This window comes from Aquarana catesbeiana, linkage group LG07 (assembly GCF_042186555.1).
Source record: "Aquarana catesbeiana isolate 2022-GZ linkage group LG07, ASM4218655v1, whole genome shotgun sequence".
Classification (NCBI taxonomy): Eukaryota; Metazoa; Chordata; class Amphibia; order Anura; family Ranidae; genus Aquarana; species Aquarana catesbeiana.
The window spans coordinates 345,915,267-345,933,313 of NC_133330.1; the positions used below are offsets into that span (position 1 = coordinate 345,915,267).

An 18,047-nucleotide genomic window follows, 5' to 3' on the forward strand; every position below is an offset into this window, starting at 1 on the left:
GAGAGTCGTACAGTGGTAAGAATATCAATCAACTCACCGGTACTGTTAGGGCTGCGCAAACCCCACTCTCATTAATCAGTTAACGCCCGAATGCTTGTCGCGGTATAACTTCGACCGTAGCCTGAGGTCCCGGGTTTCGGCACCAATTGTTATGGAAATGATTAAGAGCTCCAATCGAGCTCAAGGTTATCTGCTGCTGTCTCTAATTTGAAAAGTGTTGATATGCATGCATATAAAAGTAAACACACTGAGACACGCTCAGTTTCGTTACTGTTACACTTCTAATTTATTCAAGGCGGTGTTAATGTTTTATACACACAAATACGTCATTGCTATGTCAGTCTAATAGGTACATCTCATTGGTCAAGATAGAAAAGAAGATGGATAATTTTCATAACGAGGTTTGGCTCTCTTTGTTCTTATCTCCAGTTCCGCGTTCTTCTGTGTGTGGGAGGTAGGGGGTACACGCCATTTTGAGAAAATATAGGAACAGAGCAAATCTGTATACTTATATAATGAGTAAGGAGAAAAATATGTATGCACATAAGAAAATAGACATTTTCAGATTACTATTATTATCTACATCACATTCCTTCACACCCCCACTACATGCGCGCTCCCAGCAGAGACCCCCCCCCCCCCACTACATGAGCCCTCCCAGCAGAGACCCCCCCCACTACATGCGCGCTCCCAGCAGAGACCCTCCCCCCCACTACATGCGCCCTCCCAGCAGAGACCCCCCCACTACATGCGCGCTCCCAGCAGAGACCCTCCCCCCCACTACATGCGCCCTCCCAGCAGAGACCCCCCCCCAACTACATGCGCCCTCCCAGCAGAGACCCCCCCCCCCCCCACTACATGCGCGCTCCCAGCAGAGACCCCCCCCCCCACTACATGCGCGCTCCCAGCAGAGACCCCCCCCACTACATGCGCGCTCCCAGCAGAGACCCCCCCACTACATGCGCGCTCCCAGCAGAGACCCTCCCCCCCACTACATGCGCCCTCCCAGCAGAGACCCCCCCACTACATGCGCGCTCCCAGCAGAGACCCCCCCTACTACATGCGCGCTCCCAGCAGAGACCCCCCCTACTACATGCGCGCTCCCAGCAGAGACCCCCCCACTACATGCGCGCTCCCAGCAGAGACCCCCCCCCCCACTACATGCGCGCTCCCAGCAGAGACCCCCCCCACTACATGCGCGCTCCCAGCAGAGACCCCCCCCCACTACATGCGCGCTCCCAGCAGAGACACCCCCCCCACTACATGCGCGCTCCCAGCAGAGACCCCTCCCCACTACATGCGCGCTCCCAGCAGAGACCCCCCCCACTACATGCGCGCTCCCAGCAGAGACCCCCCCCCCCCCCACTACATGCGCGCTCCCAGCAGAGACCCCCCCCCACTACATGCGCGCTCCCAGCAGAGACCCCCCCCCACTACATGCGCGCTCCCAGCAGAGACCCCCCCCCCACTACATGCGCGCTCCCAGCAGAGACACCCCCCCCCCACTACATGCGCGCTCCCAGCAGAGACCCCTCCCCACTACATGCGCGCTCCCAGCAGAGACCCCCCCCACTACATGCGCGCTCCCAGCAGAGACCCCCCCCCACTACATGCGCGCTCCCAGCAGAGACCCCCCCCCACTACATGCGCGCTCCCAGCAGAGACCCCCCCCACTACATGCGCGCTCCCAGCAGAGACCCCCCCCCACTACATGCGCGCTTCCAGCAGAGACCCCCCCCACTACATGCGCGCTCCCAGCAGAGACCCCCCCCCCACTACATGCGCGCTCCCAGCAGAGACCCCCATGCACAGGTTGCACAGAGACGCTGCTCACTCACAATACAGCTGCTTCACCCCCCCAGCTCCTGATCTGACATCTGCTTGCCTGATCTCTGGGCTCCAGCATGTTGATTAATATGCAGTGCAGGAGGTGGTGCTTCAGTAATGATCACTGTGAATGCTCCCCAGACGGAAGTTCAGGGAAACTCTGTGTGAGGGACAGCGGCGGCTCCAGTTTTTAAGGGGGAAAAAAAAAAGTATTTGCAAATGAATTTTAGGAAATTTTAAATAACACTTTCAATGGTATATTTAAAGCATTGTGATGTCACCACCTCTTCACCTCGTCCAATCCGAGAACATTTTGCCTTCATTCAAAAAATGCGAAGCACTCTGTATGGCGGAGAGCCCCCCCCCCCCCGTATTCACAATGCATCAGGCCGGCTGCTCAGCATGGGACCTGGAAGCAAGTGGGGATCACTGTAGTAGCAGGTTCTTCTTCAGTGGATTGTAAATAGAGTTACATTGGAAGAAAACTGGAACCGTATAGAAATAGACAATGCTTGAAATTCTTTAACAGACTAAAAGTTGGCAAACAAATCGCCATTATCAGGGTTTACATACAATTTAGGAGTTCAATGGTTGCACCTCCTATAATATTTAGGATGACACAGCAGTATTGTCCGCTTTCTGTTGCTGCTACAAAACATAAAAAAAAAATCAGGATGTGCGTATAACTCAATGCTGTGTTTACTGGTGATCTGTATACAGACTGGATCTCCGCTGTGATTGGTTGGTAATAGACCTGATAGGTTTTGTACAGTGTGACTCCCAGTAATGGAGGTATATCTGGCTCTGTTCTAGGTGTATTGAGGAACGTTATAAGGCGATCTGTCATGCTGCCCGGACGCGTTCCGTCATCTCCCTGGGAATCGCCTGCTTTAAAGAGCTGCCAGAAAAGGTGAGCAGTGATTGGTGGAATGTGATGTGTTTATACTTTCACCATCAAAAGCTCTTATCACATGGATCAGCTGAATTCACAGTGTGCATATTGTATGAAAAAAGTGATTGCACCAGTTCTCACTCCGCCCAGCTCCAGCCAGCACTCTTCATGGAGCGCCCCTGCACTTTCTTCTTTTTTTTTTTTTTTTTTTTTTTTTTTTTAATATAGTGTATTAGAGCTGCACGATTCTGGATAAAAGGAGAATCATGATTTTTTTCATGATTCTGGGCGTAACCTCGTCCTTCACATTTTACAAAAAAATTGGGCTAACTTTACTGTTTATTTATATTTAACTAATTGAAGTGTATTTCTTCCCAAAAAATTGCATTTGAAAGACCGCTGTGCAAATACAGTGCAACAATAAAGATTGCAACGCCATTTTATTCCCTAGGGAATTAAGCACTCCCCCCCACGTGCCACATTTGGCGTGTCATTTTTTTTGGGGTGGGGTGGGTGACTACTTTAGAGAAGGACTTCCCGTCTCACTTCCTCCTTCTGCCCAGGGACCGCCTAGGCGACTCCTCCTCTCCCCTAGGCGGCCCCTCCCTCTCGGCAATCTTCTGGGACACGTGAGAGGTCCCAGAAGATTGTCTGTCCACTGGGAGAGCTCAGTGTGACTCACGCATGCGCAGTGCGCGCCCGGGAGCCACAAGCTGTCACAGCCGGGTGCCCACAGTTCCAATGGATGCGCAGAGGAGAGGGAGAGGAGCGAGGCTCCGTGCAGCTGCATCCCTGGACCGTGGAACAGGTAAGTGTCTGTTTATTAAAAGTCAGCAGCTAAACTTTTTGTAGCTGCTGACTTTTAATAAAAAAAAAAAAAAAAGCCTGGAACTCGGCTCTAAGTGGTTAAAGAGGAGCTCCGCCCACCGCTGAAAAGATTAAAAACCAGCAGCTACACATACTCTACACACACTGTACACACACTGTACACACACTGTACACATACTCTACACACACTGTACACATACTCTACACACACTGTACACATACTCTACACACACTGTACACATACTCTACACACACTGTACACACACTCTACACACACTGTACACATACTCTACACACACTGTACACATACTCTACACACACTGTACACATACTCTACACACACTGTACACATACTCTACACACACTGTACACATACTCTACACACACTGTACACATACTCTACACACACTGTACACATACTCTACACACACTGTACACATACTCTACACACACTGTACACATACTCCACACACACTGTACACATACTCCACACACACTGTACACATACTCCACACACACTGTACACATACTCTACACACACTGTACACATACTCTACACACACTGTACACATACTCTACACACACTGTACACATACTCTACACACACTGTACACATACTCTACACACACTGTACACATACTCTACACACACTGTACACATACTCTACACACACTGTACACATACTCCACACACACTGTACACATACTCCACACACACTGTACACATACTCCACACACACTGTACACATACTCCACACACACTGTACACATACTCTACACACACTGTACACATACTCTACACACACTGTACACATACTCTACACACACTGTACACATACTCTACACACACTGTACACATACTGCAGCTGTTGGCTTTTAACAATTGGACACTTACCTGTTCTGGAGTCCAGCAATGTCGGCACCGCAGCTGATGTTTCCATGGGCTGTCAGGTGCTGCCGCCACCATTGCAGGGAAGGGAACACAGCAGTGTAGCCTTACGGCTTCACGCCAGAAACCCTACTACGCATGCGCGAGGCTCCGCTCCTCTCTCCTACTTGCCCGGCCACAGGGGAAGGAGGAGGGAGCCGAGCCGTGATGTCAATATCCGCGGCTGTGGCTCCCGGAAGTGGGAACAGGATAGGGCAAACACAGGTATCCTGTCCCCCTCGCCCCCGAAAGGTGCCAGTTGTGACACTGGAGGGGGGACAAATGCGTGGAAGTTCCACTTTTGGGTGGAACTTCGCTTTAAACTGACCTCATTCACAGACCAAAGATCATCCCTTTGATCTAAAAGAACCAAATGTTACAATGTTTATTTTTATCTCAGCGCTTAGTAATGTTGTGATAAACTTGGCAGGTTGCTTTTTTTTTTTTTTTGACAGCTGTCGGGTGTGAGCAGAGAACGGCTCTGCACTGAATCGTGAAAATGCCAGATTAAAATCGTAAGGGGGGTTAAATTGAGATCCCAATTTTTTTTTTTAACGAATAATTGTGCAGCTCTATAGTGTATACCGTATATACTCGAGTATAAGTCGAGGCCCCTAATTTACCACAAAAAACTGGGAAAAACCTATTGACCCGAGTATAAGACGAGGGTGAGAAATGCAGCAGCTACTGTAAGCGGAAAAAGAGGGTAAACAATGCCCATCTGCAGCTGCATGCCTCCCTGAATCCTGTACATGTGTCCTGTACATGTGTCCTGTATGTGTCCTGTGTATGTGTTCCTGTGTCCTGTACATGTGTCCTGTACATGTGTCCTGTACATGTGTCCTGTATGTGTCCCTGTGTCCTGTACATGTGTCCTGTACATGTGTATGTGTCCTGTATGTGTCCATGTGTCCTGTACATGTGTATGTGTCCTGTATGTGTCCCTGTGTCCTGTACATGTGTCCTGTACATGTGTATGTGTCCCTGTGTCCTGTACATGTGTCCTGTACATGTGTATGTGTCCCTGTGTCCTGTACATGTGTCCTGTACATGTGTCCTGTACATGTGTATGTGTCCCTGTGTCCTGTACATGTGTATGTGTCCCTGTGTCCTGTACATGTGTATGTGTCCCTGTGTCCTGTACATGTGTATGTGTCCCTGTGTCCTGTACATGTGTATGTGTCCCTGTGTCCTGTACATGTGTCCTGTACATGTGTATGTGTCCCTGTGTCCTGTACATGTGTATGTGTCCCTGTGTCCTGTACATGTGTCCTGTACATGTGTATGTGTCCCTGTGTCCTGTACATGTGTATGTGTCCCTGTGTCCTGTACATGTGTCCTGTACATGTGTATGTGTCCCTGTGTCCTGTACATGTGTATGTATCCCTGTGTCCTGTACATGTGTATGTGTTCCTGTGTCCTGTACATGTGTCCTGTACATGTGTATGTGTTCCTGTGTCCTGTACATGTGTATGTGTCCCTGTGTCCTGTACATGTGTATGTGTTCCTGTGTCCTGTACATGTGTCCTGTGTCCTGTGCAACCTCCCTGTGGCGATCTCCATCCTCCGATCAGCGTGTGATAATACACTTCGGCGGCCATTCCACTGTTCAAAAGCCGCGCCTCCTCCTCGTCTGTGATAGGCAGAACACTCAGCAGTCAGCGGTCAGCCTATCATGGACATTCTCTCATTCTCATACCACGGACGAGGATGAGAGAATGTCCATGATAGGCTGTACACTGACTGGTGGGAAATGGAGTGTTCAGCCTATCACAGACGAGCAGGAGGCGCGGCTTTTGAAAGCCGGAATAGCCTCCGAACGATATCATCACACGCTGGCCGCCGTCTGCCTGCATGACATGCTGATCATGCAGACAGACGGCGGTGACTTGAGTATAAGTCGTGGGGGACACTTTCAGCCCAAAAAAAAGGGCTGAAAATTTTGACTTATACTCGAGTATATACAGTACATAACATTTTATCTGCGTTCTTTGGTCTCTTATGCCCCATACACACGGTCGGATTTTCCGATGGAAAATGTCCGATCGGAGCGTGTTGTCGGAAATTCCGACCGTGTGTGGATTCCATCGGACATTTTCCATCGGATTTTCCGACACACAAAGTTGGAGAGCAGGAGATAAAATTTTCCGACAACAAAATCCGTTGTCGGAAATTCCGATCGTGTGTACACAAATCCGACGGACAAAGTGCCACGCATGCTCAGAATAAATAAAGAGATGAAAGCTATTGGCCACTGCCCCATTTATAGTCCCGACATACGTGTTTTACGTCACCACGTTCAGAACGATTGGATTTTCCGACAACTTTGTGTGACCGTGTGTATGCAAGACAAGTTTGAGCCAACATCCTTCGGAAAAAATCCTAGGATTTTGTTGTCGGAATGTCCAAACAAAGTCCGACCGTGTGTACGCCCTATTAGACCATGGGGTCCTCTTCCTCCAGTGGTGGATGGATCCTTGAATCCAGCACCGTATCATTGTGAGGTCTAAAGTGTTCTCCAAGTCCGGGGTGACCTAATGGGGCTGTCTTGGTAGGCGGGTCCTTTGTGAAATCTTAGACAAAGAGTAAGTGGATTAAACAATTCCAGGCTTTATTCAAACTAGAAGATCACAGAGACGAGTGGACGGTACAAGAGATGAGATGAGTAGTGCAGCCGAAGCTGCGGTATTTTATTTATTTATTTTTTTTTTTTACAGCCACAAGGCAAGTAATATAAATATACTGGAGGTGGCTTTAAAGTAGACCTGAAAAACTGAAGATTTACTGTATTATAGGGAGCATCTAGAAATGCCAAGTGTACCTTTTTTTTTTTTTTGTCTGCAATTCCTGCAGAAAAAAAAAACCAGTGCTAGGCCCCCATGTTCTGTATCCTCATAACTGTCTGTCTGCAGTTTGCGATCATCTGTGACACTTCAGTAGCACCGTAGTGACATCACCTTCTCCTCAATGTTCTTCTTCCTGGTGAGGAAAGCTGTACCTGAGAACATGCAGTGCAAGGATCTCTCTGCTTCTGCTTTATCCATTCTGTAGATCTGTTCTCTGTCTATTTCTACTGCTTCATCATTACCCCTCCAGTCATCGGGGGTGCAGGATTTGAAATGAGGAAGTAAAAATCTGTCTTTACCAAGATGTCCGCCTCCACAAAGAGACCTCGTGCAGAACAAGGCCATGGTAAGCCAGTGATGGGGAAAGGATCAGCTGTAGGAAGAGAACAAGAAATTCAGGTTGTCCCGATAGCAAGCATTTGTGTGAGTACTTGTACCAAATGCTCCCGATGCCAGATCCGATACCTGGAACCGGAAGTCGGCGTTGCGGAGAGGGCGTTGCGGAGATCGGTTTAGCAGCAGTGGAACACGGAGGCAATTTGGCCGGGGCAGGGGTGCAGGGCGCTGCCGCATAATCCGTCCAAAACAATTCGGTACAGGAAGTGACGTTCCGTGTCTCTGGAGGGTAAACATCACAACACCATCTTGGTACACCCTGCACTCGGCTGCAGTAAGCCAGCAGCGGACATCTTGTTACACCCAGCCCATATAGTTCGGATGTTTACGTTCCTTGTGATAGCAATAAAAGTGATCAGTTTTTTTAAAAATGGACAGTGCACTGGACCTCCTCTGTAACTCTAAACTGGTAAACGTAAGCATCGCCTATGGAGGTTTTTAAGTACAGTAGTTTGTCGCCATTCCATGAGCGTGCGCAGTTTTAAAGCGTGACACGTTTGGTATCTATTTAGTCGGCGCAACATCATCTCACAATATAAAAAACAAAAAAAAAATTGGGCAGACTTTACAGTTTAGTCTTTTTTAAATTCAGAAAAGTGTATTTTTAACGAAATAATTGCGTCTTTGCTAAAAAAAAAAAAAAAAAAAAATTAAGTTTTTCCCCAAAAAAAGCGTTTGAAAAATTGCTGCGCAAATACCATGTGACGTCTCTGCAGTTTTATAAAAAATTTTAGCAATTTTAGCTAAAATTTTTTATTATATATAATAAAAAATTTTAGCAGAGACTCTGGGGAATAAAACGGCGATCGTTGCAACTTTTTACGTCACATATATAATTTTAGCAGAGACTCTGGGGAATAAAACGGCGATCGTTGCAACTTTTTACGTCACATGGTATTTGCGCAGCAATTTTTCAAACGCTTTTTTTGGGGAAAAACTGAATTAAAAAAAAAAACTAAATGGTAAAGTTAGCCCATATTATTATTTATTATTTTTTTTTTTTGTATAATGTGAAAGATGATGTTACACCGAGTAAATAGATAACCTAACATGTCACGCTTTAAAATTGCGCACACTCATGGAATGGTGCTAAACCTTAGTACTTAAAAATCTCCATAGGAGACCCTTTAACATTTTTTACAGGTTACCAGTTTAGAGGAGATCTTAGGCTAGAATTATTGCTCTCGCTCTAACGCACGCAGTGATACCTCACATGTGTGATTTAAACGCCTTTACCTATGTAGGCGGGACTTACGTATGCGTTCGTTTCTGACGCGAGCACATGGGGGGCGCTTTAATTTTTAAATTTTATTTTACACTTTCTCTTTACATTTTTTTTTCTTTATTTTTTGATCATTTTTTTTCCTATTACAAGGAATGTAAACGTCCCATGTGACAGTAATAGACGGTGACAGGTCCTCTTTATGGAGAGATCTGGGGTCTATAATGAATGTAAACATCCCATGTGACAGTAATAGGAGGTGACAGGTCCTCTTTATGGAGAGATCTGGGGTCTATAATGAATGTAAACATCCCATGTGACAGTAATAGGAGGTGACAGGTCCTCTTTATGGAGAGATCTGGGGTCTATAATGAATGTAAACATCCCATGTGACAGTAATAGGAGGTGACAGGTCCTCTTTATGGAGAGATCTGGGGTCTATAATGAATGTAAACATCCCATGTGACAGTAATAGACGGTGACAGGTCCTCTTTATGGAGAGATCTGGGGTCTATAATGAATGTAAACATCCTATGTGACAGTAATAGGAGGTGACAGGTCCTCTTTATGGAGAGATCTGGGGTCTATAATGAATGTAAACATCCCATGTGACAGTAATAGGTGGTGACAGGTCCTCTTTATGGAGAGATCTGGGGTCTATAATGAATGTAAACATCCCATGTGACAGTAATAGGAGGTGACGGGTCCTCTTTATGGAGAGATCTGGGGTCTATAATGAATGTAAACATCCCATGAGACAGTAATAGGAGGTGACGGGTCCTCTTTATGGAGAGATGTGGGGTCTATAATGAATGTAAACATCCCATGTGACAGTAATAGGAGGTGACAGGTCCTCTTTATGGAGAGATCTGGGGTCTATAATGAATGTAAACATCCCATGTGACAGTAATAGACGGTGACAGGTCCTCTTTATGGAGAGATCTGAGGTCTATAATGAATGTAAACATCCCATGTGACAGTAATAGGAGGTGACAGGTCCTCTTTATGGAGAGATCTGGGGTCTATAATGAATGTAAACATCCCATGTGACAGTAATAGGAGGTGACAGGTCCTCTTTATGGAGAGATCTGGGGTCTATGATGAATGTAAACATCCCATGTGACAGTAATAGGAGGTGACGGGTCCTCTTTATGGAGAGATGTGGGGTCTATAATGAATGTAAACATCCCATGTGACAGTAATAGGAGGTGACAGGTCCTCTTTATGGAGAGATCTGGGGTCTATAATGAATGTAAACATCCCATGTGACAGTAATAGACGGTGACAGGTCCTCTTTATGGAGAGATCTGGGGTCTATAATAAATGTAAACATCCCATGTGACAGTAATAGGAGGTGACAGGTCCTCTTTATGTAGAGATCTGGGGTCTATAATGAATGTAAACATCCCATGTGACAGTAATAGATGGTGACAGGTCCTCTTTATGGAGAGATCTGGGGTCTATAATGAATGTAAACATCCCATGTGACAGTAATAGGAGGTGACAGGTCCTCTTTATGGAGAGATCTGGGGTCTATAATGAATGTAAACATCCCATGTGACAGTAATAGACGGTGACAGGTCCTCTTTATGGAGAGATCTGGGGTCTATAATGAATGTAAACATCCTATGTGACAGTAATAGGAGGTGACAGGTCCTCTTTATGGAGAGATCTGGGGTCTATAATGAATGTAAACATCCCATGTGACAGTAATAGGAGGTGACAGGTCCTCTTTATGGAGAGATCTGGGGTCTATAATGAATGTAAACATCCTATGTGACAGTAATAGGAGGTGACAGGTCCTCTTTATGGAGAGATCTGGGGTCTATAATGAATGTAAACATCCCATGTGACAGTAATAGGAGGTGACAGGTCCTCTTTATGGAGAGATCTGGGGTCTATAATGAATGTAAACATCCCATGTGACAGTAATAGGAGGTGACAGGTCCTCTTTATGGAGAGATCTGGGGTCTATAATGAATGTAAACATCCCATGTGACAGTAATAGATGGTGACAGGTCCTCTTTATGGAGAGATCTGGGGTCTATAATGAATGTAAACATCCCATGTGACAGTAATAGGAGGTGACAGGTCCTCTTTATGGAGAGATCTGGGGTCTATAATGAATGTAAACATCCCATGTGACAGTAATAGGAGGTGACAGGTCCTTTTTATGGAGAGATCTGGGGTCTATAATGAATGTAAACATCCCATGTGACAGTAATAGGCGGTGACAGGTCCTCTTTATGGAGAGATCTGGGGTCTATAATGAATGTAAACATCCCATGTGACACTAATAGGAGGTGACAGGTCCTCTTTATGGAGAGATCTGGGGTCTATAATGAATGTAAACATCCCATGTGACAGTAATAGGAGGTGACAGGTCCTCTTTATGGAGAGATCTGGGGTCTATAATGAATGTAAACATCCCATGTGACAGTAATAGGAGGTGACAGGTCCTCTTTATGGAGAGATCTGGGATCTATAATGAATGTAAACATCCCATGTGACAGTAATAGACGGTGACAGGTCCTCTTTATGGAGAGATCTGGGGTCTATAATGAATGTAAACATCCCATGTGACAGTAATAGGAGGTGACAGGTCCTCTTTATGGAGAGATCTGGGGTCTATAATGAATGTAAACATCCCATGTGACAGTAATAGGGGGTGACGGGTCCTCTATGGAGAGATGTGGGGTCTATAATGAATGTAAACATCCCATGTGACAGTAATAGGGGGTGACGGGTCCTCTATGGAGAGATGTGGGGTCTATAAGACTTCAGATCTCTCCTCCAGGCTGGAAGGACAGAGATCCAAAAAAATGAAAGATTTCTCTTTCTTTCCAGCCGAGTTCTCAGCTTTGTTTACTTCCGCCGGCCGGACGCGACGTCATAATGTTGCGCCTGGGCCTCCGAAGATCCTATGGACTGGGGACCTTCTGGTCACCGGAAATCTCTATGATAATTGTCCGTTGAGGCGGATTCATTCTCCGGCTCGCCGATCGTACGGACGAGTCGGGAGAAGCACCTGAGGACAGCGAGGGGGGGGGGTCCCGGGGGGGGTGTCCCTTCTTGCTGCCCATAAGAACGATCAGGCGGCTGAACTGCCGTGTTCTTATGGTGCACAGAATCGCCGGCTGTAAAAGATGATATCCGGATGATGTCAGCAGCCATTCAGATATCTCCACTCAAATGATGTCATATGATATCCTTGGGCTGGAAGTGGTTAACATGTAAACAACAAATGTTAGGAATAGATTTGGTCCTTTAGGAAGTACATCTTCCTTTTTTAAGTGAGTCTCATCATAGATGGATCCTTGTGGGGCGGCTATCCAGAGTGGGGATGGAGGAGACAGACCCCTCCCCTGAGCATCTTCATGTACTGCACACAGGAGGAGGAGGATACCCCACTACAGTACAAAGCGTTTTGCAAGACCAGCAAAATTTTTAAATAAGTTTTGACTTGATATACAAGTAGCGTCACAACTGAGTGTAAAAGAGAAGAGAGGAGCCTCTAAGTGTAGCAATATGGTTACATGTAATGAAGGTACAACATATTGCTACACTTAGAGGCGCCTCTCTTCTCTTTTATACTCTGGAGCTCCTGCTGGATTTTGCTTCTAATCCCCTTGTGGAGGATTCCATTTGTAGACGGACATTTTATGGTTACACAACCAATCACATCGCTAGAATCTTTTTTATATGGACTATAAACTGAAGGATTTATATAAATGGTTGTGGAACGAATCATCTGAGTTTCCATTATTTCTTATGGGGAAATTCGCTTTGATATACAAGTGCTTTGGATTACAAGCAGGTTTGTGGAACGAATTATCTTCACAATCCGAGGTTTTACTGTATACAGGAGGAGGATACCCCACTATACAGGATGGATAACTTTGTCCTACCTCAGGGCGCCTCTAAAGCTCTGGAATCTTCCATAATATCGCCCTCATGACCTCTAATAACTCTCTTGTTCTCTAATAATGACTTGTAATAACTCTTCCTCTTCTGTGGTTTGTGAGACATGTAACCGTCGCGATGTCTGTTGGAGGAGAAGGATATTACACAACGCAGACCGTTTGTCAGAATTTCTAAACGTTTGTTGAATAACGTCCCTCGGCTGGGCTGCGGATCGATCGTCCTCTGTACTTTCCCAGCTGTTTGATTCTGGATGATGATTGGACAGATTGTGGAATGTTCCGGGAGCGATCCCCCCGAGTTGGGTGTTAATGTAAAGTCAACGTGTCCAACACTCATCAGTCACATCTAATGAACATCACAGGCTGTGCATCCAACATCTGCAAAAAAAAAAAGAAGCTTTTTAAATTACCGTATTTATCGGAGTATAACACTCACGCCAAGTTTAGGAGGGAATTTTAAGGAAAAAAACTGACATTTAAATGCCCATCAATGCAGCCTTGTTGTGTCATCTGCAGTTTTTAAATATGGCGCCACCGAGAGACGCAGATCCGGTCCTGTGTATCTCGGCGGCTGCAGGACTGGTCACAGAGCGCTACGTGAGCTCTTGCATGCGCAGTGGGGGGGGGGGGGGGGTGTCTGGCCATGATTCCTGAGAAAGCTACAGGTGCCCCCCCCCCCCAATATTCAACATTGTGGTGCCAGGGACCCATGGCGGTAAGAAGTGGCTGCAGACCCGGCACATTACCCTAATATGTATTATAACACCTTCTCTTATCAACAAACCCCAATTATACGGAGTGAGCTTTGTGTCATTTTGTTTACTTTTATTCTGATGGGGCAACACAGACAGTCTGTATTTCACGTGCTTAAACAAGCGGTTCCCTGGTGTGAGGTAAGCAGCCTGGCTCTTATAGGCCAACAAAGCACCAATCAGAGTAGTCTGGAGCTGACGTCCGCCATGTTTATCTTCTTGTCTCTATAGGGGAAGAATGTCTACTTATCACAGATCTACAACCTGACATTGCTGTGTATGGAGGATTACACCATCGAGCCGCAGTCTGTGCAATTCCTCGTCCAACACGGATTCGACTTCAATAAACAATATTCCTGCGGGATCCCGTACTACAAAGGCAACGACAAGGTGACTGCAACCAAAACCCTTCCCCTCCCCCCCCCCCCCGCGCATTCCTCCATAGTCTTCCTCCATAGTCTTCCTCCATAGTCTTCCTCCATAGTCTTCCTCCATATAGTCTTCCTCCATGGTCTTCCTCCATATAGTCTTCCTCTATAGTCTTCCTCTATGGTCTTCCTCCATATAGTCTTCCTCCATATAGTCTTCCTCCATATAGTCTTCCTCCATATAGTCTTCCTCCATGGTCTTCCTCCATGGTCTTCCTCCATGGTCTTCCTCCATATAGTCTTCCTCCATATAGTCTTCCTCCATATAGTCTTCCTCTATGGTCTTCCTCTATGGTCTTCCTCTGTGGTCTTCCTCCATACCTCCATATAGTCTTCCTCCATATAGTCTTCCTCCATGGTCTTCCTCCATGGTCTTCCTCCATGGTCTTCCTCCATATAGTCTTCCTCCATATAGTCTTCCTCCATATAGTCTTCCTCTATGGTCTTCCTCTATGGTCTTCCTCTGTGGTCTTCCTCCATATAGTCTTCCTCTATGGTCTTCCTCTATGGTCTTCCTCTATGGTCTTCCTCTATGGTCTTCCTCTATGGTCTTCCTCTATGGTCTTCCTCTATGGTCTTCCTCCATGGTCTTCCTCCATGGTCTTCCTCCATATAGTCTTCCTCCATATAGTCTTCCTCCATATAGTCTTCCTCCATATAGTCTTCCTCCATATAGTCTTCCTCCATATAGTCTTCCTCCATATAGTCTTCCTCTATGGTCTTCCTCTATGGTCTTCCTCTATAGTCTTCCTCCATATAGTCTTCCTCCATGGTCTTCCTCTATGGTCTTCCTCCATATAGTCTTCCTCCATATAGTCTTCCTCTATGGTCTTCCTCTATGGTCTTCCTCTATAATCTTCCTCCATATAGTCTTCCTCCATATAGTCTTCCTCCATATAGTCTTCCTCCATATAGTCTTCCTCCATATAGTCTTCCTCCATATAGTCTTCCTCCATATAGTCTTCCTCCATATAGTCTTCCTCCATATAGTCTTCCTCCATGTTCTTCCTCCATATTCTTCCTCCTTCATTTTCCTCCCATTTCTTCATTTTGTCTTCCTCGTCGCTTTAATGTGAAACATTATACAAGCGGGCGCAGCGCAGAACCTCCAAAATAGTTTATTGTTAAAACATAAAATGGTGATCTACTCACAAAAGCAGAATAAAACCAAGCTAGACAAAAAGCAGCAATCCAGCAAATGAGATGGGCATACCCAACGCCACACAATGGAGAAAGCTTACGCGTTTCGGGAGGACAGACCCCCCCCTTCCTCAGAGCTATAGTCCCCCCAAAACACGTAAGCTTTCTCCATTGTGTGGCGTCGGTGGGGATGCCCATCTCACTTGCTGGATTGCTGCTTTTTGTCTAGCTTGGTTTTATTCTGCTTTTGTGAGTAGATCACCATTTTATGATTTAACAATAAATTATTTTGGAGGTCCTGCACTCGGGACGTTTTCTGAAGATCGCCCAGTTTTGCTGCATCGCTGAGATCCTGACGTGCCGCAGTCCCTGGGTGAAGTTCCTGGGTCTGAGTGCTGGATGGTCTTTTTACTTTGTCTCTTTAAAGCAGGGATAGGCAACTTCGGCCCTCCAGCTGTGGTGAAACTACAAGTCCCATAAGGCATTGCAAGACCCCGACATTCACAGGCATGACTCCTAGAGGCAGAGGCATGATGGGATTCGTAGTTTCACCACAGCTGGATTGCCGAGGTTGCCTACCCCTGATTTAAAGGATATGTAAAGGTTCGGTTTAAAAAAAAACAAACATGTCATACTTACCTCCCCTGTGCAGTTGGTTTTGCACAGAACAGCCCCGATCCTCCTCTTCTGGGGTCCCTCAGCGGGGCTCCTGGCTCCTCCTCTTCTCGAGTGCCCCGTCAGAGAAGCGCTCTCCCTTGGGGCACCTATGTGGGCGCACTCCTGAGTAAGGATGAGCTCCGGCGTGTTCGCACAATCCACGTGTAGAGCCCGCCAGAAAGTCAGCACAGCGCTAATCACAGGCAGTGAGACGTTGTCCCGATGTGCGGCTGCAGGGATTGGGAAATGTCTCACTGCTTGTGATTAGCGCCGCGCCGACTTCCTGGCGGGCTCTACACGTGGATTGTGCGAACACGCCGGAGCTCATCCTTACTCCTGAGTTCTGCTGCTGCGTCCATTGACACAGACAGCAACACTCAGCCCGCCCCCCGGCTCCCGAATCATTTGATTGACAGCAGCGGGAGCCAATGGGTGCGCTGCTATCAATCTACCCAATCAGGACCCGAGACATGTGCCCGTCCCCAACGCTGAAACGTTCGGGTTCAGGTAAGTAAAAAGGGGGGCTGCATCACAGGAGGATTTTCACCTTAATGCAAAGAATACAAACCATGAGGGTGTACAACCCCTTTAATGAACAGATATTTGCTTGCAGTTTAACCACTTAAGCTCTGGAAGGTTTTACCCCCCCCTTTCATGACCAGGCCATTTTTTGCTAGTCAGCACTGTGCTGCTTTAACTGATAATTGCCGGTCACAAGCTGTACCCAACCCAAATTTATTTAATAATTTTCACACAAATAGAACTTTCTTTTGGTGGTATTTGATCACCTCTGCGTTTTTTTTATTTTTTTTATTCTATAAATAAAGATCGGAAATTTTGAAAGAAAAAAAAACAAAAACAAAAAAAAACAACTTTTTACTTTTCTGCTATAAAACCTCCACAATAAAAAAACAAAAAACGAATTTCTTCATAAATTTTGGCCACAATGTGTTCTGCTCCATGTCTTTGGTATAAAAAATCCCAATAAGTGTTTATTGATTGTGTGAAAGTTTTTTAGCGTCTTCAAATTATGAGATATACTGGAATGATTATTTTTTTTTTATGCTACTAATGTTGGAGATCAGCAATTTATAACAGGACTGCGATATTGTGGGGGCAATCTGACACAAACTGATGCTGAGGGGAACGAAGACCCCTTTCACACTGAAGACAGTTTTCAGGTGTTTTAGGGCTAAAAATAGCGCCCCTCATGTCTCCCCATTGTGAGGGCCGAGTGTTTCCACACCGGGGCGGTGCTTGCCGAACGGTAAAAAAAAGTCCTGCAAGCAGCGTCTTTGGGGTGGTTTTGGGAGCTCTGTATATGAAAAGCTCTTCAGAAGCGCCACAACATGGGTGGTTTTAACCCTTTCTTCTAGTTGGGGTTAAAAGCGTCCCGCTATTGGCCGAAAAGCGCCACTAAAACGAGCAGCACTTTACCGCCAACGAGGCCGCGGCTACAGTGTGAAAGTAGCCTAACTGCCACTGACCTGACCACTGACCTGACCACTGACCTGACCACTGACCTGACCACTGACCTGACCTCACTACAGGGATCGGTGCTAATCATATGCACTGTCACTACTAATGATGCTGACTGGGAAGGGGATAAACATCTAGGGGTGATCAAAGGGTTAACGGTGTGCCTAACCAGTGTTTGTGTGACACTTTTACTGACAATCTTGTTTTCATTCCCTGCTTAGCAACATGAGATCCCCCGGTCACTGAACACAGCTCTGTGTTGTTTACATTCACAGAGCTTTGTTTGGGAAAGATCAGAGCTGATCACCGGGTTCTGGCGGTCAATCATTGGCCGGGGCTCAGTGATTGGCGTGTGCCGTGGTGAATCCCAGCACAGCTGGGCGGGCAGGCAGGCACGTGCGTTCCCTGCCCGAGTGCACAGAGCGCATACGAAGTACGTGATCCAGTGCAGGGAGGTGGCTTTGCCGCCGTACATCCTTGTGATGCGATTGGCAAGCGATTAACCTCCCATGTAACGTATGTGTGCAGCGGCAAAACAGGGCGGACTTTAACGCCCACGTGCCACATACAGGTGTCTACGGGTGACAGAGGTTTCTGTGCTGAGAACATGCTTGGTGCGCACTCCCAGTACAGAGACCGAACTGTCCGCTAATGATCGGGAACCAACGAGACCAACTGCTGATCATGGGACCACTGACAGCCAATCACGGTTGTCACATGACCAGGCAGA

General features: G+C 46.5%; 1 protein-coding gene across 1 annotated transcript in view; it reads left to right on the forward strand.

Moving 5' to 3' along the window:
- Window positions 1–18,047, forward strand: part of TOE1 (target of EGR1, exonuclease) — a 42,291-nt gene that overhangs the window by 17,769 nt on the left and 6,475 nt on the right. The window contains 2 exon segments of the mRNA XM_073593998.1: window positions 2,641–2,737; window positions 13,845–14,003. Of these exon segments, the coding sequence (XP_073450099.1) occupies window positions 2,641–2,737; window positions 13,845–14,003 (256 nt within the window).